At 45.8% G+C, this 24856-nt stretch overlaps 1 protein-coding gene across 1 annotated transcript in view; it reads left to right on the top strand.

Annotated features, from left to right (window-relative positions):
• The first annotated feature begins 3693 nt into the window (after nucleotides 1–3693).
• RAB44 (RAB44, member RAS oncogene family) overlaps nucleotides 3694–24856 on the top strand; it is a 28511-nt gene continuing 7348 nt past the window's right edge. The window contains exons 1-8 of the mRNA XM_006860572.1: nucleotides 3694–3894; nucleotides 14142–14253; nucleotides 15719–15893; nucleotides 17203–17349; nucleotides 17758–17848; nucleotides 18182–18277; nucleotides 19374–19568; nucleotides 20074–21469. Coding sequence (XP_006860634.1) covers nucleotides 3694–3894; nucleotides 14142–14253; nucleotides 15719–15893; nucleotides 17203–17349; nucleotides 17758–17848; nucleotides 18182–18277; nucleotides 19374–19568; nucleotides 20074–21469 — 2413 coding nt within the window. The remainder of the gene's footprint in view (nucleotides 3895–14141; nucleotides 14254–15718; nucleotides 15894–17202; nucleotides 17350–17757; nucleotides 17849–18181; nucleotides 18278–19373; nucleotides 19569–20073; nucleotides 21470–24856) is intronic.

A 24856-nucleotide genomic window follows, 5' to 3' on the forward strand; every position in this document is an offset into this window, starting at 1 on the left:
CTGTCTCTGCATCTTGGTAATTTTTTGAGTCATTCTATTTTGTTTCTTTGTGTGAGCTAAAATTTTCTGTTGCATCCACAACATTGTGAGGTTGTCGTATTTATAAAAACAAACAGTATGGTTATTGGACCCAGAGGAGATAAATCTTTGGTGGGCTCTTGCAATTCAAGGAGCTCATGAGGTGATTTTGGAAGGGATGTGACAGCAGAGTTCCTGGCCCTAGATGGAGTTCCTATTAGACTCAACTCAAGTTGTTCATGGGGGTTCTTGATGGAGCTGGTTTCAGTATCTGTTAGGACCACCAGGAAGCTGGGGGCAGAATGGCTGGTTAAATGCTGGTCTGGTGGCTTTCATGTTTAGTAGATCTGGAGCTAAGCCCACCTGAATCTGGACACCAAAGCTGTGCAGCTGGTCCTCACAGTGGCATGGCTCCCAATCATGTGTCCCTAAACTCCCTGATAGCAGGGTCTGCACTAGAGTGGATGAGGGTAAGAACTAGCCACACTTCTGGTCACCAGGAGTGCAGAGGGAAAAAGAAGAAATCACACTTCTCCTGTCACCTTTGTGAATGTGTTCCTTGCCAAAGCTGCTCACAAGATGGTTAAGCCATATCTGACTTTCTGTTTTCCAGTCAGTCTCCCTCTCTCGCCATCCCTGCTTGGCCTCTCCTCTCAGAAAGCCCTCCATCCACCTTTCTAACCTTTCTTCTGAAGTTCAGGGTGCCAGAATTTTCATCTGTGTCTGTTTTCTTTAGTCTTTTGTATCTTTGTTGTACAGGGTCCATGTAGTACATCTGTCTAGTCCGCCATCCAGTCTGCTGGAAGTCCCTCAGTCTCCAACAGCTTTCTTGTTTGTTTCTGAAATAAAATCCAGATCAGTGTTGCACATTGTATTTAGGTGTCATTTCTCTTTAGTTTCTTGATTACTTAAAACAGTTTTCTTGCCTTATTTGTTCTTTTATGACAAGAACATTTTTAAAGAGTCTATTTAGTCATCTAGTAGAACATCCCACCTTTTAGGGGACAGTGTGAGTCAGTGAAGGAATTAGTGACTATTTGGGTGCCCAAAACATGCCCAGATTAAAGCAAGGCACCAACCAGGGTTAAATATGATCGCTTTCTCCTTGGAACTCACTACTGAGTTTTGTCACCTCCCCCAGGAAGCCCTCCCTAACAGGCCCAGGCAAGTGAGCTGCTTTTTCAGCACTTGGCAACACATCTGCTGCCCCTTCCAAGATACAGTGTAATTATTTTTGTGTCTTTTGAATAATGCTGTGAGTGCCTCCAGGGGAGACCAGGAGTTAGTCACACCTGCACCTACAGGGCCAGGAGCTTTGCTTGGGTGTGCAGGTAATGTCCTGCACAACAGTGTTGGCCAAGAGGTGAGCAGGGACCAGGATCCAATCCACATTCCATTTGCCTGTCACTGGAGGTGTCTGCTGGGGAGAAGGAGTATGTTTTCCTAATTCACTTTAAGTGATTGTTGCTTAGTGTATGATAGATCTTAGGAAGAGTTTGTGAAGAAGGAAGCTTTCTTCCTTGCAGGTATGGTGGTACCTGTTTAACAACAAGTTTTGAAGTGAGAAAAACTCTGGTTTGTAACATTTGCCAATTCCCATGGTGTAAATTCTCCCATCATGCTGACTTCTGAGTTAGGAAGAGATGTACACTTGTGAACCTCTAAGATTGGGTCCCAGCAGACTACTGTAATGTTACAGTCATGATCTTAAAACTGCCTCTGAAACAAAATTAAGGTTCCAAGAAAGAGAGAGAGAAATATATAAAGAGACAAAGCAGACACAGGGACACGCTACTTCACTTTGAAGTTGTGGGACTCCCCAGGGCAAGGAATTGTTTCACCCAAGTTCTGTACTACCTACATGAGGGACTTGCTTGAGGGAAGCCTGGACCAGTGACTCCATCCTCCATGGAATGAGCCTGTCATCCCTAAAGCAGAGCCCCTAACCCCTCTGCTCAACCTGTCCATGCCTTTGGCTCAGCAGAGCCTGGATGAATGCTTCTTTTCTCTCCTGGGCACAGGCCTTGTTTTCTGTTGCCTTGGTTCCTTCACACATATTATCCATTGTCTCTAATCCTACCTGTCTCATTTAGAGGTTGGCTCAAGACCCCATACCCAGGGAAGCCTGATCTGCCCTTCAGAACATTGGGCCCTACATCCCTTCCCCTCACAGTTTTATAGGTACTAAATTTGTTTGGTCCTTCCAGATCCTACCTGCCTTTCCCCTGCCCTGGAGATTTCACCTGAACCAATCCTATTGATTGGCCTACTGACCTAAAACCTAAGCAACAGATGAAGGAACCCTGCTAATGAACTTGATAACCCTTACTTGAGCACCTACTATGTGCTAAGGAGCTGTGGAACAATGTGGACCAAGGTGCACTATGATATCCACAGAGGAGCCCAGAGCAACACAGGGCCACAGACAAGGGGGCACTAAGCCCAATTTTTAGTGGTTAGGTGGCTTCCAGGGAGGTTTCTGGAAGGAGGCAACTTCTAAGGTGAAGCTGAGAGGTATTAACAAGGCAAGCAAGTGAGAAGGTTGGGGGAGGTTTTGGGTAAAGGATAGGAGGGAACTTGGCATTCTTAGCCGTGAGTGTTCTTGACCTCAAGAGTGTTGGAGGTGGGGAGGGATGAGGCAGGGGCCACTTCATCAGGGTCTTATGAGCCCTATGAAGGAGCTACTGATTCTCTGTGCATGTGTTGACGGAGTCAGGAAATGTTGAGGCGGGGAATGGAGGAGAGGCAAGGGCTGACAGGGCCGAGAAAATAAGGAAGTGATGGTGGGAGAAGTTCAGAATCAGTCATTTTGATGGAGAAATTGCTAAAGAAAGAATTGTCTGGAAGCTTTTCCTGGTTCATCACACAATGAAATCCTGGACTACCCTTCATAACCACCACCTCCACCACCACACTACCACCATCTCTACTAACACCACCACCACCACACTACCATCACCTACCTCTACCATCACCACCTCCACCACCTCTACACCACCACCACCTTCACCACCTCCACCACCACTATACTGCCACCTCAACCTCCACCACCACCTCTGCCATCACCACCTCCATCTCCTCTATACCACAACCACCTCTACCACCATCACCTCCACCACCATCACACCACCCCTCCCAGGAGAGAAATAGAACACCTCCTGCAAGATGGCAGGGAGTACTGTATCTAGTGATCAAAGAAGGTCTGGGGCATTTGAGTGGATGACTGAAGAAAGTGAGGGCATGAGTCACGTGGACAGCTCAGGAAAAGCCATTTCAGGCAGAAGGAACAGAAAGGACCAAAAGCCAGAGCAAGAGGGGCTGGAGGCCAGTGTTGTTGTTAAGTGCCGTGGAGTCGGTTCCGACTCATAGCGACCCTGTACAGGGTTTCCGAGGCTGTAAATCTTTACGGGAGCAGAACGCCTCATCTTTCTCCCGCGGAACCGCTGGTAGTTTCGAACTGCTGATCTTGCGGTTCACAGCCCTATTCATTACCACTACGCTACCAGAGTGGAGTCTAAGATGAGGTCACAGGGATGATCAGGCAAAGCTTCACTGACGAAGGTGGGTTTTCTTCCAGTGATTATGGGGAGCCAGGAAAAGTTTTAAGCAGACAGTAACTGTATTCAGTGGCCCAGTGCCACCTTACCTTTTGTCTGTCCCCAGGACCAAGGCACCATGGAGAGTGGACAGAGAGTTTCCCGAAAAGGCCGGAAGCTGGGCTCTAGCCGCCGCCGGCAGACACGAGAGCCAGCTGATGGCCAGGATGCCTCCTCGGCCCCAGAGCCAGAATCCTGGTCCTTCCAAGCAGAACTACATAACTTTTTCCAGGACTGTGGTGCCAAGGAGAGGGGCTTTGTTACCCGCGAGGATATGACGGTGAGCCCAGGGCCCCATCTTGGCCCTATATCCCCTTTTATGGAACCTTCTGAAATTCCCTATTCCAGAAGGCATGATTTGTCTGCCCTCTCTTCTCTCTCTTGATGCCCTTAGAAAAGGCCAACAACTTTTTTATACTAACATGCAAATGACTGGCAAAGCTTTTCATGTTGCCTACTTCCAGAAACATTTGCATTTTAACCACAGAAAGGATTTTAAATCAAAGAAGTAACTTAACTAATAGTAAAAATTTAGGCTCATTGAGCAAAAAAGTTGAAATAAGGGAGCAGTCCAAAATGCAAAATCGAACCCACTTCCACACACAGTGACCCTATAGGACAGAATAGGGTTCCTTAGGGTTTTCAAAACTATAAATATTTATGGGAGCAGACAACCTCATCTTTCTTCTGGGGAACGACTGGTGGGTTTGAACCACCAGCCTTGAAGTTAACAGCTCAATGCCTAACCAGAACCCTGGAAATCAAACTATGTCAATGACAAAACATTTCACTGAAACACCAAGACTAACTTCTCCTGCATCCATCCTCAATGCAAAGGGACCCATGTGAGCCACTGGAGTCTCATAGGCCAGGCAGACTGTGGAACAGACCATCAATTGCTGATATGCAAGCTCAGGCTGAAACTGAAGAAAATTAAAACAAGTCAATAAGAGCCAAAATTTGACCTTGAACATATCCCACCTGAATTTAGAAATCATATGAAGAACAGATCTGATGTATTAGATGCTAATGAATTAGGATCAAAAAAGTTGCGGAATGACATCAAGAAAGCAAAAGATCACTAAAAATACAAAAGAAGGAAAAGACCAAAATGGATGTCAGAAGAGACACTAAAACTTGCTCTCCAGCATAGAGATGCCAAAGCAAACAGAAGAAATGAGAAAGTAAAAGAGCTGAACATAAAATTTCAAAGGGCAACTCAAGACGAAAAAATCAAGTATTTTAATGAAATGTGCAAAGACCTGGAGTTAGGAAACCAAAAGGAAAGAACATGCTCAACATTTCTCAAGCTGAAAGAACTGGGGCAAAAAATTCAACCTTGACTTGCAATATTGAAGAATTCTCTGAGTAAATTATTGAATGATGCACAAAACATCAAAAGAAATAAAAGAAACATAGAGTCACTGTGCCAAAAAGAAATGGATGATGCTTAAACATTTCAAGAGATAGCATCAAGAGCCAATGGTACTGAAGGAAAAAGTCCAAGGTGCACTGAAGACATCAGCAAAGAACAAGGACTGGGAAATTCATAGAATGCAAATTGAAATCTTGTAATAAACTGATACAGAACTGGAGGCACTCATGCATCTATGCCAAGACATTTGGAGGACAGCTACCTGGCCAACTGATTGGAAGAGATCCATATTTGTGCCCATTCCAAAGAGAGGTGACCCAATGGAATGCAGTAATCTTCGGACAACATTATTAATATCACATGCAAATAAAGTGTTGCTAAAGATAATTAAAAAATGACTACAACAACAGTACATTGATAAGGAACTGCACCAAGTTCAGATGAGGATGAGGAATGAGGGCTATCATTACTGACGTCAGATGGATCTTGGCTAAAAGTAGAGAATATTAGGAAGATGGTTGCCTGTGCTTTATTGACTGTGCAAAAGTTTTTGACTGTGTGGATCATGACAAGCTATGGACAAATTGCAGAAAATGAGTTCTGGGACACTTAACTGTGCTCGTAAGGACTCTATACATAGACCAAGAAACAGTTGTTCCAACAGAACAAAGGGACACTGAATGGTTTAAAATTAGGAAAGGTGTGTGCCAGGGTTTTATTCTTTTGCCATACTTATCCAGTCTGTATGCTGAGCAAATAACCCAAGAAGCTGAATTACAGGAAGAAGAACGTGGCATCAGGATTGGAGGAAGACTTATTAACAACCTCAGATATGCAGATAATACAAACTTGCTTGCTGAAAGCAAAAAGAACTTAAAATACTTACTGATGAAGATCAAAGATCACAGCCTTCAATATGGGCAGCAATTTAATGTAAAGAATACAAAAATCCTCACCACTGGACCAATAAATAACATCATGATAAGTAGAGGAATGATTGAAAGATTGTTAAAGACTTCATTTTGCTTGGATCCACTATCAACATTCATGGAAGCAGCAGTCAAGAAATCAAATGATGTATTGCTTTAGGAAAATTTGTTGCACAAGATCTCTTTAAAGTGTTCAAGAGTGATGATGTCAGGTTGAGGACTAAAGTGTACCTGACCAAAGTCATGGTATTTTCAGTAGCTACATATGCAAGTGAAAGTTGAACAGTGAGAAAGGAAGATCATAGAAGAATTTATGCATTGGAGTTATGGTATTGGAGAAGACTATTAAAAGTACCATGAACTGCCAGAAGAAAAAAAATCAGTGTTGAAAGAAATACAGTCAGAATGCTCCTTAGAAGCCAGTATGGCAAGACTTTGTCTCTCATGCTTCGGACATATTATCAGGAGGGACCAGTCTATGGAGAAGGACATCAAGCTAGGTACAGTAGAGGGTCAGTGAAAAAGAGGAAGCTCTCCAATGTCACTTGGCACAGTGACAGCAACAGTGAGCACCAGGGTAACGAGCAGTGTTTTGTTCTGTTGACATAGTGTAGCTATGAGTTGGAACGAACTCATCGGAACAGCACCTAACAGCAACAAGAAGGACCATGTGACTTCTCAGACTGAATCTTTTTAGAAGCAGACAGTCCCATCTTTCTTCCGGAAGCAGCTGGTGGGTTCAAACTACTGGTTAGTAGGACAATGCTTAACTCACTGTACCACCAGAGTTCCTGAACAACATGAAAACATAACTAATGCCACTGAACTGTACATGTGAAAAAATGTTGAAAAGGCAAACAGATTGTTACATGTATGTAGTTATTAAGGCTGTCGAGTCAATTCTGACTCATAGCGATCCTGTATTAGGTTTCTAAGGAGTGACTGGTAGGTTTGAACTACCAACCTTGTGTAGCAGTCCAGGGCTGATCCTAAAGTGCCACACCAGGACTCCAAATATAGTTATATGTTGTTGTTGCTGTTATGTGCCGTGGAGTCGGTTCCAACTCATAGCGACCCTGTACAGGGTTTCCAAGGCTGTAAATCTTTACGGGAGCAGAACACCTCATCTTTCTCCCGCAGAACAGCTGGTAGTTTCGAACTGCTGTCCTTGCAGTTCGCAGCCCGATTCGTAACCACTACGCTACCAGATGCCTCAATTTAAAAAATTTGGGAAATGGTTAATATTCAACAGGTCATAAATCTATTAGACAAGTACTATTTTCATCTCTCACAGACAAAAACTCTAAGTTATTGAGTAACTTCAGTGAGTCTAGGGCTTTTAATTAAATGTAAACAATGAGATGAACTATGTCCACCCCTCTGGTCTAGACAATGCGTGGGTGGCTTCTGGCCCTGCATAACTTTGGAGGCTGTGCTGTCTGCCATTCATTCGAACTTGTTTGCAAGTTTTAAATGATTATTATATGATCACAAATAATCTCCAAAGTTTATTCTTGTTATAAAGAAAACACTTTTCAAAACTCACTTTGTTTGGCTCGATTATTTCCAAAGGTGTAATGAGAATGGAAGTTAAACGTACGGGGTCTCCTTGAGTTTGCCCTGCGAATCTGAACTCCTACAATGTTGAATCACTTTTGCTTCTGTGGAGAAGTTTTTAAATGAAATCTTTGGCTGAAGTGTTTCTTCTTATGTCATTTTTTTGGGACAAATATGTCTAACATGAAATTTGCCATTTTTACATAAACAATTCAGGGATATAAATTATATTTGCATTGCTATGCAGCCATAACCACTATCTATTTTCAAATTTTTATCATCATCCCAAACAGAAACTCTGCCTCCTTTTAAGCAAGAACTCCCCATCTCCCTCTCCGTCCAAACCTCTAGTTAGTTCTAATCAATTTTCTGTCTCTTTGAATCTGCCTATTCTAGATATTTCATATAAGTGGAATCGTAAAATACTTATCCTTTTGTGTCAAGCTCTTTTATTTAGCACAATGTTTTCAAGGTCATCCATGTTGTGGTACCTGTCAGAACATAGTTCATTTTTATGGTTGAGTAATATTTCACTGTATGTATATGTTTATTCAGTTACTGTTGATGGACACTTGGGGTGCTTTCAGTTTTAATTTTGTGAATAATGCTATTGTGAATAATGGTGTATAAATATCTGCCTTAGTTAAGGAGCTCTGGTAGCGTAGTGGTTACGAATCGGGCTGCAAACCTTAAGGTCAGCGGTTCGAAACTACCAGCCGCTCCGCGGGAGAAAGATGAGGCTTTCTACTCCCGTAAAGATTTACACCCTTGGAAACCCTGTACAGGGTCGCTATGGGTCGGAACCGACTTGACGGCACTTAACAACAACAACAACCTAGGAGCAGAATTGCTGGGTCATATGGTAATTTTATGTTTAACATTTTGAGGAATTACTAAATTCTTTCCACAGCAGTTATACCATTTTATAATCCCACCAGCAATGGACAAGCGTTCCAAGTGCCACACATCACATCCTCACCAACGTTTATGATTTTCCACTTTTTATAACTATCCTCATAGGTAAGAAGTAGTATCTCATTGTGGTTTTAATTTATGTTTCCTTAATGACTACTGATATTGAGCATCTTTTCATGTGTTTATTGGTCACTTGTGTATCTTCCTGGTGCACTGGACTGCAAAGTCAGTTTAAACCACAAGGTCAGTGGTTCAAGCTTACCAGCCGCTCCACGAAAATTCTAACAGGGTGGTTGTGGGTTGGAACTGACTCAACGGCACTAAACAACAACATATCTTCTTAAGAGAAATGTATATCCAAATTCTTTGACCATTTTGAAATGAAGTTGTCTTTTTATTGTTGATTTGTAGGAGTTCTTTATATATTCTGGAAGTTGTACTCTTCATCAGATATATGATTTGCAAATATTTCCTCCCATTCTGTAGATTGTCTTTTCATTTCTTGATAATGAACTTTCAGGCACAAAATTAGGCTGGACTTTTAAAACCTCTATTAGCTGCTCTTCTATCTAGAGTAAACAGTTTTCCCATTTTGCCCAGGAACACAGGTGTTTCTGGGATGCAGGACTTTCAGTGCTAAAGCAAGCTGTGCTATCCTAGACAAACGGCCATCCTACTACTATTCTAAGGGCTAAGACACCAAGTCTAAGACAACTCCATCAGATTTTACCTGAGATGTCTATCCTTTCTCTCTTCTTAAGAGCCTTGATTTTTCTAAGGTCTCCCCCGCTGCCAAGAAGGGACCTTCCTTATCATTTTGTTCCAGGCCAGCTTCCTAGGAGGACTTTGCATGTGTTTGCTCCATGTATGTTCCTTATAGTGGGTTCAGCACACCTGATTAAATGAGAACCATCCTCCAATATGACACTTTAAGCAGGGTCTTAGCTGTACAGTTGATTTATTCAATTAGATCTCAGTAGAATCTTGTGCAGAAAACTACATTGTCATGGAAAACAAGGAAACTCCACAAAAGTATTCATTTCTGAATTCTAAGGGGATCAGTAAGATTCACATACTATTTTAAATGTTTAACTTCAGTTTATAAAAGCATAAACCACATTAAGTTAGAGAAAACCCACGAAGACAGAGATTTCTTCATAGTAAAATATAATAATGACTACATTCCAAAGAAATAACCACAATTAGAGACCCTTCTGGACTCCTGGTCATCCAGTCCCATGTAATTCCTTCTTGTTCCGTTGGAACTTGGGCGTGTTGTCAGCTTTTGGACTCAAAGGCCCCTGGAAATCCTGACCCAGTCCACTAGCTTGTTCTAGAGATGTCTATGAAAAGTCAGTTTGGAAGTCTGTAGCCAAGTAAAGCATCAATAATTCAGAACTATTCCAGGACTATCCTTTGCCACCAGACTTTGAGCTGCAGCTTATAACAGAGTATGTTGTTGTCGGGTACCCTCAAGTTGATTCCAACTCTCAGTGACCCCATGTGACCGAGTAGAACTGCCCATAAGGGTTTGCTACGCTGTAATCCTTATGGGAGCAGATTGCCAGAATGTTCTCTGGCAGAGTCACTGTGTAGGTTCCGACCTCTAACCTTTAGGTTAGTAGCTGAGCGCTTAACCATTGTACTACCTGGGCTCCTTTCAGGTAATTATGAGAAAGCACAAACATATTTAACAACAAGACTGAAAGGTCGTGGTTATTCCAATAGTGAATAAGATCAGAATGGAGGTGAGAAAAAAGAATCTTTATCAGAAACAGTACATAACTATTTAATAAGCATTTGATCAGTGGTGGTTGTGTGCCACTGAGTTGTGACCCTGTGTAGGGTTTCTGAGGCTGTAAATATTTATGGGACCAGAAAGCCTCAGATTTCTCCTGTGGGGCAACTCGTAGATTCGAACTGCTGATCTTAAAGTTAGAAGCTGAGCTGGTAATCTACTACGCTATCAGCATTTCCCCTGAAGATAAGAACATAGCATTCTGGATAGCAAAGGGAGGGAGAAATCTCCAAGTCCTTACCATAAAGCATGCAATAACTAAAATGTTTATATTAATTGCAATTTGCCTAGATATAAAGGCTGAGTCTCTCTAATCACCGGACAATTTTTCCTATGATGTCCTTATAATCATGGTGTGCTTTTAAATAAATAGAGAGAGTTAAGTGTCCTGGAATTTCTATTTTATTAATTTTTAAAGCTTAAGATCTGATCTTAGGCTGCTAACTGAAAGGCCAACAGTTCAAAGTCACCAGCTGTTCCGTGGGAGAATCCATAAAGAAGTCTATCGTTAGCAGCCTCAAACTTAACTTACCACACCAGGGCTTCTGATTAATGTCCAACCAACAGGACCTAAATCTTTTGAACTATGTGTTCCATCAGACAGAAAAAAATATTTGCATCCCTCCTGAACAAAAATCTGTGTGTTAATATGTGGCTTCATTTAGTCTGGGACTTTTAATTAGTAGGAAACAATGAGATTAACTATGTACAGTCCATTAGTCTAGAAAATGTTTGGTGGTCATTGACCTGTATAGTGTTGAAAAGATGTATGGTCCACCTTTTTGTCTTATTTTCAAGTTTCAGACAGTTTTGGGATACCAATGAACATAGTCTGGGGAATATTAGCTGCTATACTTTATCGTGTACTAAAGGGAGGGGATTCAGGATAGATATCATTGTTGTTAAGTGCCATCAGGTCATTTCTGACTCATACCAACTTTATGCCCAACAGAACAAAACACTGTCCTGTCCTATATTATTCTCACAATCATTCTTTGAGGTTATCTTATAGGCCATTAACTTTTACCTCCATCTAGTACAGTCTACTTTATCCTGTAATCTACCTGACCTTCTCACCATCGGGATCTCTGTTCCTATGTGTTTACCTTCTTTTACATTGTGATAGTTTTGATCAAAGACTGACCTCCCAGATTCTCTGAGTTTGTTCTTATAGTTTTGTTCTGTTCTTGACTCTTCCTTCTGTCAACTTAGTTCTGGGAGGTGTTGCCACGTATGTCAATCTCTAGTTGTTGTCTGTTCTTGTTGGTTCTCAGTCCACAGCACTCCCTTTAGGCTGTTTTGTAGCACAGGGTTGGTTTTAGCAAAATCCCTTAGCTTCTGTTTATCTTGGAATGTTTTGATTACACCATCATATTTGATTGGTAACTTTGCTGGATAAAGAATTCTTGGTTGGCAGTTTTTTTGCTTTCAGGGTTTTATGTATGTCTCCCCATTGCCTTTTTGCTTGCATGGTTTCTGCTGAGAGATCCGAGCTTAATATGACTTGCTTGCCTTTGTATGTAACATTTCAGTTTTCCCTAGCTGCTTTCAGGAGTGTCTCCTTATCTTTGATTTTGGAGAGCTTGATTATGATATGTCTAGGTGATTTTCTTTTGAGGTCTATCCTTCCTGGGGTTCGTTGAGCTTCTTGAATGTTTATCTTGTCTGATGGTTTCCGCATTCCATTGAGTCACCTCTCTTTGGAATGGGCACAAATATGGATCTCTTCCAATCAGTTGGCCTGGTAACTGTCTTCCAAATTTCTTGGCATAGATGAGTGAGTGCCTCCAGTGTTGCCTTGTTCTTTGTCAATATCTTCAGTGCACCTTGGACTTCTTCCTTCAGTATCATTGGCTTTTGATCCTAGGCTATCTCTTGAAATGGTTGAACATTGTCTGTTTCTTTTTGGTACAGTGACTCTGTTTATTCCTCCCATCTTCTTTTGATACTTTCTGTATCATTCAATATTTTGTCCATGTATTGTTGTTGTTGTCAAATACCATCAAGCTGGTTCCAACTCATAGCAATCCTGTATAGGGTTTCCAAGGAGTAGCTGGTGAGCTTGAACTGCTGACCTTGCAGTCCAGTGCATTAACCCACAACGCCCATATAGACTTCAATATTGCAGGTCGAGGGTTGAATTTTTGTTTCTGTTCTTTCAGCTTGAGAAATGCTGAACATGTTCTTACCTTTTGTTTTTCTACCTCCAGGTTTTTGTGCATTTCATTATAATACTTGACTTTGTCTTCTTCGACTCTTTTACTTCATTATTTCTTCCATTGGTTTATTCCATTGGGCCATTTAGCATTTGTACACTGGAGAGCAAGTTTCAGAGTCTCTTCTGGAATCCATGTTGGTCTTTTCTTTCTTTCTTGTCTTCTTAATGAATGACCTTCTTCCTGTATGATATTCTTGATGTTTTCCCACAAGTCTTCTGGTCTTATGTCATTAGTTTCTAATGCATCAAATCTGTTCTTGAGATGATCTCTAAATTTAGGTGGGAATATTTGTGATCAAATTTTGGTTCTTATGGATTAAAAAACAATTTTCTTAAGCTTCAGCCTGAATTTGCATATGAGCAATTATTGGCCTGTTCCACAGTGTGCCTTAGCCTTATTTTAGTTCATAATGTGGAGCTTTCTACCCTCTCTACCCATAGACGTAGTCAATTTGATTTCTGTATATGCCATCTGGTGTATACACCATCACTTACATTGTTTAAAAAGGGTGTTTGCAATGAAAAAGTTGTTGGTCTTGCAAAATTCTATCACATGATCTCCAGCATTGTTACTGTCACCAAGGCCATATTTACCAACTACTGATTCCTCCTCTTTGTTTTCAACCTTTGCATTACAATTATCAGTAATTATCAGTACATCTTGTTTGCATGTTTGATCAATTTCAGACTATAAGTTGGTAGAATTCTTCAATTTCATCATCACTAACTTTAATGATTGGTGCATAAATTTGAATAATAGTGGTATTAACCGGTCTTCCTTGTAGGCACATCGGTATTATCCTACCACAGACAGCGTTGTACTTCAAGATAAATCTTGAAATGTTCTTTTTGATGATGAATATGATGCCATTCCTCTTTAATTTATCATTCTGGCATAATAAACCAAATGATTGTCAGATTCAAAATGGCCAATACCAGTTTGTTTCAGCTTACTAATGCCTAGGATATCTATCATTATGCTATTCATTTCATTTTTGACAACTTTCAATTTTCCTAGCTCCATACTTTGTACATTCATGTTCTGATTATCAATAGATGTTTACAGCTGTTTCTCCTCATTTTGTGCTGTTCCTCATCACCTCATCAGCAAATGAAGGTTCTGAACGCTTTACGCAATGAGTCATCATGGTCAGCTCTACTTAGCGGAGGCAGTTCTTCCCCAGTCATATTTTGAGTGTCTTCCAATCTGAGAGGCTCGTGTTCTGACACTGTATCTGACAATATTCTCGTACGATTCATGTTGCAATATTCAAAATTGTGGTGCTGTCTGACCGTGTTCTACTGCTACGCATTAGGTATTCAGTGGCTAAATATTCAGAAGCAGTCTGCCTCTCCTTTCTAGTCTGTCTTCGCCTGGACGCTCAGCTGAAACCTGTCCACCATGGTGACCCTGCTGGTATTTAATAAACCGGTGGCATATCTTCCAGCATAACAGCAACATGCAAGCCACCACAGTATGACAAACTGACAGAACAGATAGGTTTTAATATTGGATGGGAGGAAGGAAAAGGTTTGAGGGCCATTTCTGCTGAGTGGCTGCCTTGGATGAGGTTGGGAACCTCAAAGGTAAACTTTGGGTCAGGTTATGAGGGAGACTCTAAAACTGGGTAGAGAGAAGCTAGAGAGATGGTTGAAGATAAACACCTTCCTTTTATGAGTGTTATCTAGAACTGTCTAAGTGGAAACAGCCACTTAACTCACCCCTTCCTTCCAGGTGGCAAAGTTCAGCTTCCTGGGCAGTGAGGAGGAGCCAGAGATGATCTTCGACTGGGTGGACATGGAGCGGAAGGGTCGCCTCTCCCTTGATGAATTCAGCTCTGGGCTCAGTATGTCTCTTTTGGGAAGGCCTCTGGGACTTCCTGCACAGCTAGATGTCCCACAAAGTGTACCTATCCAAACCTGGGCTGGACTGGCCAGAAAGGACTCAGTAATTTCTTAAACAGCCAGGAACCTTCACTACACCTAAGAGCAGTTTACAGCATGGATGATAACAGGATTATTGCAGAGATCCTGGGAAGGCAGCTACAAGCTGAGCTGGGCCATGAGACTCCCAGACTTTCCTTTCAGGGTGGTTCATTGGTTGGTGGCTCCCTTGAACTGCCCTCGTCCTCCACAAGGCCTCCACTCTTGTTTTCTGACACCACTCTTACCTTCTCCCCAACAAAAGACTTATCTAGGGTGAAAGGTTAAACACCCCTCCTTCCTGAGACCATTGTCCTTATTTCTGTGGGAGGGTGGTCACATTATGCTTTTGCTTAAGGGAATCCCAGAGCATAAGGAGGGATTTAGGAGACTGATATTTAGAAGGTAGGATTTCCCCTCAAATCAGGTGCCCTCAAGTCATTGGACCCTGGGTGGGACAAACAATTTCATGGTTTTGCCTGCTAACTAAATGGCTGGAGGTTCATGTTTACCCAGAAGAAATGATTGGTGCTCTACTTCTGAAAACTCAGCCATTGAAAACCCTATGGCGTGCAGTTCACTTCTGACCTACATGGGATTGTCATGAGTAGGAACAGGTTCCATGCCAACTAGTAGTGATTTTAGGGGCTTCCCAGACCCTGTGTTCCACTGGGCAGAGCCACCAGCACCTATTCCTAAGACAGACCCAACAAGACCTAGAAGACCAAGGTCATGAAATCTGGTTCCTCTAGGGGAACACCTAAGGCCCAGGGGCCAAGAGGTGTATTGTCTTCTGAAGGGGCCCTGCAAAGCACCATTCAGCCTTCAATGCCCATAAAGTCCTCTGGAACCTCCAAAAACTTAGGGGTCTGCACGGAAGGAGCCAGAAATCTGCATTTGCTTATTGGGCTCACCCCAAGAGGTAGCTGCTCCAGCTTTAGTGGATGAGAGCTAAGAGTGGAACAGGTAGGGAGAAATGATCAGGAGGAAATGCCCCTGAATTCAGTCATACCTACCATGCCAAGGACATTCCATTGCCCACAGAAAACATCCAACCCCCTTACCAGGGCCTGCAGGGCCAATACCTCTTGGTCTTACTCAGTGTCCTCACCCCCTCCGGTATGCCTTGGTCTCACCTATATGTCTCTCTACTTGGAATGCACTTCCCTGAGACCCACATGACTTCTGGCAAGTTGCTCGGCTTCTCTGAGCTTCAGATTCTTACCTGTACGATGGACATGGTACTTATCTTGAGTAGACTCCCAAGGTTGAGCTGAAGAGTGAATGAATGTGATCTTGTATAAATGTGAGCAATACAGGTATAATTACTTCCCCCAAGGGCAGGGTGGCAGGTATGGGATTCTTCCCTCTGTCCCCCTCTGTCCACAGAGAGCATCTTTGGCTCCAACCTGAGCACCCACAGGCTCCGCAGAAGAAGGCCTTTGTCCTCCAAGCGAGGATCGGCAGCTGACAGCTTCCCAGCACTGGAGGAGGCTGACACCGAGGAGAAGGAGGCATTCTCTGCCTTCGTGGAGCAGCTGGGGGCCAGCCACTTACTTCCCGAGTAAGGCCAGCAGTGTGGGTAGGGTGGGGGCTCGCTCAGGCACAGTGCCAAGATGGGAGGCCTCTGGGTAGAGCAAGGTGCAAATCCTGCATTGGCAACCACAGCAAAAGGCCTGATCTCTCTGCCCTTATTCCTCTCCCAGCTGCTGAATGAGAGTCCCTGGGTAGTGCTCTGCTAGGAACCAAAAGATCCACCCACAGGTGTCATAGAAGATAGGGCTGGAGATCTACTTCTGAAAACTTAGCCATTGAAGCCCCCATGGAGCACAGTTCTACCTTGACACACATGGGTTATCATGAGTCAGAGGTGACTCACTGGTGCTGCTGGGATTCAATGAAACCATGTGTCACAAGAAGTTCCCCCAGTGCCACACTCTCTTTCTCTTGTCCTGCCTTACAGAATGACTCCCCAGAAGATGAGTGAGTTGGGAGACTGATAAGTCTCCTAAGGGGATGTCCCTGAAGGTGTCTTCCTTAACTCAACAAGAAGGTTCTTCAGTGGGGAGATTTCAGGCATGGTGAAGCCCAGGGTTGGGCAAGATTGGAGACAGGAGGGCATTTCCACCACATGATGGGATTGTCTCATGTTCAGAGAAGGAAGTGTGCCTGAAAATGTCCCACCAGACTCCCCGAGCCCCAACAGATTCCCTTAGCACCAGCAAGGAACTTGCCCTCACCCATTTGCCCAGGCTTGCTCACCTCACTGGGCTCCTGGGGAACAAGATCTCTCAAGTTTGGCTCTCAGAGGGTGTGGCCCAGTGTTGTGGGGCAGGTGGGGTGGGACTTGGGGTGCAGACTGGCAGGGCAGGTGGGGTGGGGGCCATTTACCCACTTGGCAGCTTGGTCTGGCTCAACCGTCTGGCATCTGTCTTCATGACTTAATTAAATCTGTGTGAAAGCGGCATTTATTGAGTGCCAAGCAGGTGCCAGGCCCCAAGCTGGTGCTGCCATCGGGCGTGTCTCTCATTCTCCAGACACCTTGGCAGGCAAGCCCAGAGAAGGCACTGGACCAGCCAAAGGTCGCACAGCTACAGAGTGTGTGAGAAGGGAGATGGCAGATGGAAGCCTCCAAGGCTCCCCGCTCCCTGATTAATCACTAAATCATAGAGAAACAAAGTGTTGTGCGCTTCAAGGAGAGAGCGGACCCTTTAGGGAAGGTTCCTGGAGGAGGCAGCATTTGAGTTTCATCTTGTAGAGTTTTGGAGCCCAGGTGTCCAAGCCTTCTTGGACTACTGTGATTATTAACCAAATGGGTTTCCCCCTGTTTCTGGTCCACCTTTTACCTAACCTCTGGCTGCCTTCTCTCCCAGACAAATGGAGATCTGGCAGCTTTGGGCGAAGCTGCGGCAGGAGGAGCCTCACTTGGCAGGCAATCTGGAGGGCTTTCTGGCCAAGATGACCAGTCGCCTGCAAGAGACACGGGCGGACAAGGAGGCTCTGGAGCTGACCCTGAGGAAGTGAGTGGGCTTGGGGAAAGCACACACAGAAAGTGACCTCACCCAGTGTCAGGCACTTAAGGTGCTCTTTACAATTTAGTTAAATCTGAATGGAATTCCAGCACAGCTGGGCTGTTGGGGCAGGCTGGGGCTCTGAATTATGGGGGCAGGGGAAAAAGTGGTGGGGTGATGGGGACTACATGGCAAGGCCAGAGGGACCAATATCTTGGTGCTGGTGACAGAATTCAGGGTGATGGGAGCAGGATGACCAGTGTCAAAATCCTATGAGCCAGGCTGGCTGTTATGACAGGGTTAATGTGCAGTTGAGCAGACTCCAAACCCAGGTCCAAACCAGCCCACCGGCAGCAGGGCCCCAGAGGGGCTGCTGCACCACCTGCCCTCACCTCCACCACATTTGGTCCCTTCCAGGCGTGACTCTGACCACCACCGTGAGGTCCAGGAGCTCTACAATGAGATGGAGCAGCAGATCCAACGGGAAAGGCAGCAACTGCAGGCCGAGGTGGGCTCTCTTCCAGCTGCTGCCCCCTACCCCATCACCCTGCTCTGGATTCCTCTGCTGGCTAAGTCACGGAGACCAGGAATGGCCAGTGTGGGCATCAGGAAGCTGCTGGGGGTTGAGTGGGTCACAGCTCTGACCCGCGCTTATTCTCCACAGAGATGGCGTGACTGGGCCCCTGTTCATCTCTGTACATGACTGTACAACCTAAAGCCAGTCCTCCCATCTCTGGGCCTTAGTCTCCTCATTGCCACAAACCAGCCCTGCGGGGAGGTGAGAGTGTGGGAAGGGTCATGGAGCCTGTGATGCTGGGGCTGAGACCTCTCTGCTCCCCAGAGTGACTCCCGGGGCCTGGCCCTCAGCTCGCAGATGCAAGAGGTCCTGGAGGCCAAGGAACGTGAGGTGCAGCAACTGGCTGAGGGCCAGAGGGAGGTGAGCTTCAGGGCTTCCCTAGAAGCCTGATTTCTGAGGGTTCGTGGACTCTGACAGGCATAAATAACCTGCCATAAACACTTACAGATCTGGAGGCCTCATTGCTCTCGCTGGGCTCCCATATGAGTATGGTGGTGGTGGTGGTTATGTGCCGTGGAGTCAGTTTGGACTCATAGCGACCCTGTACAGGGTTTCCAAGGCTGTAAATCTTTACGGGAGCAGAAAGCCTCATCTTTCTCCTGCAGAACAGCTGGTAGTTTCGAACTGCTGACCTTAAGGTTCACAGCCCGATTCGTAACCACTAAGCTACCAGAGCTCCTTCATATGAGTATAGTCCCCTGGGAAAAAGTTGTCTTCGGCCCTTTGTTTAAATGAGGCTAGGTTTATATGAGAGCAAGGTGACATGAGTTCAAATCCCTGTGGTGCCACTTCAGAGCCATGCAAACCTGAGGAAATCACTTTGTTTGTCCTGCTGGCCTCAGTTTCTCCATCTGTGAAATGAGTATAATCATATCCGCTGCATCAGGCAGGCTCGTGATGTCAGATGAGAAAATACATGGGAAAGCACTTTGAGATGAAAGAGCATTAGACCAACACGAGGTCTTGAAATTGCAGAGGCTTGGTGGCAGGGTAACTTTTAACTCTTATCTCTGTGGTCGGCTCAGTAACCATGGGCAGGTTCTTAACCTCTGAGCCTTGACTTCTCCATCAGAGAAATGGGGTCAGAACTCTATTTGGGAGTCGTGGTTTGCTGTTGCACCAGGGATCCCATTCGGATCCTACAGGGTTCAGAGATGAGAAGCCATGGAGGGCTGAGAGCAGAGGAAGAGGCGGGTGAGGTCTCCTCTGTTCCTGTCCTTGTGGGTTCTCATTCATTTATTGTTCCTTCTCTTGTTCCTGCCCCAACAATGAGAATGTCTCCCCTGGGAGAGAGGGAGTGGAGCTAATTAGACCAATGAGGGTAGCCATGGCCCCTATCCTAAACCTATGTTTTAAGCTGGGTCTCCCAGAGCTTTGAGGTGCTCTTGATTCCCATGAGGCCCTGGGAGGCTTTGTCAACTGGCCTTCTCTCTTCCTTGCCCTCCGTCCCCTGCAGCTGGAGGCTCAGCTCTACCAGCTCAGTAGCACCCAACAGGAGGCCAGCTCAGAGAACCAGCAGCTTCGAGAGACTGAGCAAGACCTGGCCAGTCGGCTGGAGGAGGTGCAGGGACAACTGCAGGTGACAAAGGGACACCTGGAAGCTGCCAAGGGCCGCGTTTCCTGGCAGGTGGAAGAAGAGGAACCAAGGCAAGTGGCTACCAGGCCTGGGCTACTGGGGTGGAGGTCAGAACCTTCCTGGAAGAGGGGAGGGGAGGCTCCACACACCCTCAATCTCCCTCCTTTAATTCTCTCACCACCCCTGCCAGCTGGGATTATCATGTTTCACAGATGAGGAAAGTGAGGCACATGACTGAGACACACACAGGGCCTCACGGGAGCTGGTTTCCTAGCAGGCACTCTCTCTACTTGTTATAGTTTGGAGGAGAGGGATGGGACAGAATGGTCAGGCAAGGCTTCTTGGAGGAGATGGGGCTTCACATGGTCCTTGAAGAATGCATAGGATTGGATGAGGGGGAGGACTGGGGAGGGTAGGCCAGGTGAGGAGGACTGCTGAGCAAAGCCCAGAAGTGAAGATCAGGCGTGGTGTGCAAAGGAGGGTGAGGGATTCTAGTGGGGTTGGTGTGACATTGTTCCCCTGCCAGCCCCTCCCCTGACCTTCACCTCCCTTCTTCCTCTCCAGTGCCCCCATAGCAGAGGTAGAGAGGCCCCCAGCTCCCCAGGGCAGTATTCCTGAGGAGACACCCCTGCCTGAGCTGTTTGGGGACAATGACGACTGGGACCAGCTCCTGAGTGACTTTAGCAGCCCTCCACACAGAACCCTGCAGATCGCCTGGAGCCCGCCCCCCACTCCGAAAGACCCCTCGGCCCCCCAGACTCCCCGCGTGGTCAGGCAGATCTCCATCTCAGAGCCACGCTCTCCACTGTTGGGTCAGAAGCCATCTTCAGATCCCAGGGGGCCTTCCGAGGCTAAGGACATCAGTTCAGAGCAGCCTGTGGAGTCTCCCAACCTGGAAGTTGAGGACAAGCCGAGGCCTGACTCAGGGTCCTACTTCCTCTGGGATCGCCCCCCAGCTGGGGAGTCAGGGAGCTTGGTGGCAGCCACACTTAAAATGCTCATTCCTTTGGAGGATGGGTCCCCTTCTCCTGTGGAGCCTCCCCCTCCCCAGGCCCCAGCTGGGACCAGCGAATTGTTCCAGGCCTCAGACCCAGATGGCAAAGGCCCTGGGCCTGGGCCTGGGCCTGGGCCAGCCCCAGCCAAGCCTCCCCGGCAGAGAGAGACCCTCCTTCAGAACACACACGCAGCAGGCTCTGAGTCAGGGTTGGGATCCCCGGGGGCTGGGACACTTACACTGGGGCCAGTTGATTCCTCCCAGGGTCTGGATCCTATGGCTCCCACAGAGGTACTGGAGCCAGGCAAACTGGGTCCAGATGAGCAGGATGGCCACTCTGGGGAACTCGGAGGAGATCATAGCCAGGTCCTCAGGAAAGATGCATTGCCTGCACTCCACCACCAGAGTCTGAAAAAGGAGTCCTGGGCTGAGGAGGGACAACAAGAGGACCAAGACGGGCAGAACATAGGTCCAGAGCAGTCAGAAGAGGTGCAGGGGCTGGTAGTTGGGCATTCAGAACATCCTCTGAAAGATGTTCTACCTGCTACTCCCCAACCTGGCCCACCCCAGGCTCAGACTGAAACAGAGGCCCCCATTCCTGGGAAACCATCAGTTCCAGGCAGCCCCTTCCCCACAGGGGCTCAGCCTGGTGATGGAGCAGGGTCCCAGAATCCCACACAAACCTTCCTCACCACGGTTGAGCTAGAAGTCCAACACAGGCCCCCGGCCCTGAATGCTCAAGCAGAAGGCCCTCCTCAATCCAGTGAGCCTAGGGCAGCGAACAGGCCCGAAGACCCAGTAATGGACTCCCCAGAGGCTGGGTTGTCCCTACCTCCTGGGAACCTCCCAGCCAACGAGCCTCAGGCTGACCCTGATTACGCCTTCCACATCATCTTCCTGGGGGACTCCAATGTGGGCAAAACCTCCTTCCTGCACCTGCTTCACCAGGACTCTTTTGCCACCGGGCTTACAGCTACCGTGGGTAAGGACCCAGACTCGGGGGAGCGGGCAGTGAGGGAGGGGAGACCCAGGGAGCCAGGCCAACAAGTCAAAGCAGGCCTAAAGTGAAATATCCCTGAGGATGCTGCCGGTTCTGCCCTAGCCATGGGCCCCACATGAGATAGTACTATTATTTTTTTTTTAATAGGGGCATAACCTTCCCATTTTACTAATCATCTCTAATTGTAGGTAATTTGCTTTTTCTCCATTGATCTGATTAGCTTATAATGTGCCACATCAGCAATGCACCCTGCAATTTAGGTGCCAGCCCTGGATGGTGATGAAAACAAAAGTCCCCACACACGTGCCCACAGGCAGGCCACTGCAGGACCCATGGTGGCAGGCTTTACTTAGGACTGGCTCCAGGCCAGACAGCCATGTGCTGGCAAGAAGTCGCCTTGGGCCAAGTTGGGCACTTTGCATAGAATGTATTTGAGAGTAATGTGTTAGGAACTCAGGTGCCTGATTTTAAATCCCAGTTTTGCTATTTACTAGCGATATGACCTTGGGCAAATTATTTAATCCCTCTGAGCCCCTAAATCCTTGTCTGAATACTGGGGGCAACAATAGTACTGACTTCCTAAAGTCAGGATTAGTTAATACATAGTAAAAGCTCATTAAATGTTGTTGTTAAGTGCTGTCGAGTTGGTTCCAACTCGTAGCCACTCAGTATAGGATTTTTGAGTGTTTCAATCTTTGTGGGAGCAGAAAGCCTCATGTTTTTCCCCTGGAGTGGCTGGTAGGCTCAAACTGCTGACCTTGTGGCTTGCAGTCCACTGCTTATCCTGTGGAGACACCATGATCCCACATTAGTTATTGTCATTCTTGTCATTATTGTACGTAACTCTGTGATGATGTTTAATTCAGTGACTCCTACAAATGAAATTCCCCAAAGCACAAAGCCTCTCCTCCCTGAAAATATCAGGATCTAGGGTTACTCCCTGAATGCTGCAGACAGTTAACACGTTCAACTGCTGATACAAGGTTGGCGATTCCAGTTCACCCAGACGAACCTTGGAAGGAAGGCCTGGTCATCTACTTCGGAAAATTTAGCTATTGAAAATACAGTGGAGCACAGTTCTACTCTGACTTGAATTCACCTTGAGTTGGAATTGACTCTACAGCAACTGGTGTTTTGTTTTGAATGGCCACTTGAACATTGTATTTTATTGTTGTTGTGGCTGGCGGTGGTTCAGTGCCTTCAAGTCAGTTCTGACTCAGTGACCCTGTATAGGGTTTCCAAGGAGTGGCTGGTGGGTTTGAACCACTGGCCTTATGGTTAGCAGTCCAGGGCTTATCCCATCTTTCTCCCATGGAATGGCTGGTAGTTGCGAACTACTGACTGTGTGATTAGCAGCCCGACTCCTAGCCACTACACTACCAGAACTCCTTAAACATTGTATAGAGCCACAGAAAAATAAGCTAGTGAGAATGAAGGGGGAACACATTTAGGGACAAAAATGTCTTAGCTAAGGCACGTACTGACTGGGAACCAGTGTCAGGCCAGTGGCTAAATGACAACCCTTGCACAAGAGGGACAAGCACATGTTCTCAAACCTTGCTTTGAGAATCCTCACCTGGAGAACTTACCAAAAATGCCGTGCCTTGGGGTGGGGTGCCACAGCAGGCCTGACCTGACCTGACACTGGGCAGAGTCACAGTGTCTGCAGGGCCACCATTATTAACCATCTTAGCTACTGTTTACAGAACGCCTACAATGTACCAAGCATCTTATCTACTTGTCTTATTCCTTGCAACAACCCTTCTTATAATTTAGCCTTCCCATTATTATGTGGTAAGAAGGCTCTACAATATTCAATCAAGAAAAACAAAAACATGGTTGCATAATTATAAAACGACAGTGTAAGGCCGCTAACCAGCTGAAAGAACCTGAGACCCAGATCAGCCCCAGTCCCAACTATGGTTTGATGCCAACTGGTGGCTATTGTCCATTCAGACTTTAATATCACTGGGGACTATTCTGGCCCCATCAGTCACAGGCATTTCCTACCCTGAGGCACCGTCTCTCCATTCATTCCTCTTTTCACTCAGAAGATCAAACCCATACCCTGCCTGCATTTGAGAACAGGGCCAGTTGGAAAACCAGCAACAATTGAGTTCTATCCGAATGTGTATATCTTTGAGATTTTTACGAATCGGGCTGCTAATCTCATGGTCAGCAGTTCGAAACTACCAGCTGTTTCACGAGAGAAAGATGAGGCTTTCTGCTCCCGTTAAGATTTATAGCCTCAGAAAACCTGTTACAGGGGTCGCTATGATTTGGAACCAACTCCATGGCACATAATAACAACAACAACCAGACTGTTCAAACCCACCAGTCATCCATACAGGGTGGCTATAAGCTGAAATTGACGCAATGGCACTTAACAACAAAAATATCAACACATTTTACAGATAAGATTTGAAGACCTAGTAAAATTTCTTGCCCTCACTGAGCCTCAAAGCTAGAACTCATACCCAGAGCCATCTGCCTTCAAAGTTTATCCTCCCACACCATAAGGCTTACTCTTCTCCCTGGAGTTGCTCATTTAAAACAGCAGAGTCCCTGAGAAACAGAAAACATATTCCTAAAAGATTGCGTGGTTAAGTTGTAATAATTTTAGGAGAAGTACAGGGATGCATGGATGGATTGAAGAAGGGGATGGCCAAAAACCCCAAACCAAAACTGCTGCCATTGAATCAGTCCCAACTCATGGCTACTGCATGTGCTATACTGTAGTAGAACTGCTTCTCAAGAGTTTTCTTGACTATAGTCTTCATGAAAGCAGGTCACCAGGACTTTCTTCTGCAGTACTGGTTGTTGTTGTTATGTGCCATCAAGTCGGTTGCGACCCTGTATAGGGTTTCCGAGGGTGTAAATCTTTACGGGAGTAGAAAGCCTCATCTTTCTCCCGTGGAGCACCTGGTAGTTTCGAACCGCGGACCTTAAGGTTCGCAGCCCGATTCGTAACCACTACGCTACCAGAGCTCCTTAGGTAGACTCAAACTGCCAACCTTGGGGTCAACAACTAACTGCAAACCACTTGTGCCACCTAGAAAATGTCACGTCCCTAATAGTGTTTGTGGTTACAGTGTAACATATTTGGTGGGAGTGTGGGGACACATGGGTGAATTGAAGAAGACGGTTTTGTTGTTGTTGTTGTTGTTGTTATGTGCCGTCGAGTCAGTTCCGACCCACAGCCTCCCTGTATAGGTTTTCTAAGGAGCAGCTGGTAAGTAGGCAGATGGAAATAGTAAAAGTGATGAGAGAATTATTAAATCCAAGGAAGAATTGTTAGTATTATTCAATAGAGGCAGTGGTCTCTCTCTTGCTGTGGGTATGTAGGCAGAGACTGGATATTCTCCCAGT

Source organism: Chrysochloris asiatica, unplaced genomic scaffold, assembly GCF_000296735.1.
Source record: "Chrysochloris asiatica unplaced genomic scaffold, ChrAsi1.0 scaffold00038, whole genome shotgun sequence".
NCBI classification, from domain to species: Eukaryota; Metazoa; Chordata; class Mammalia; order Afrosoricida; family Chrysochloridae; genus Chrysochloris; species Chrysochloris asiatica.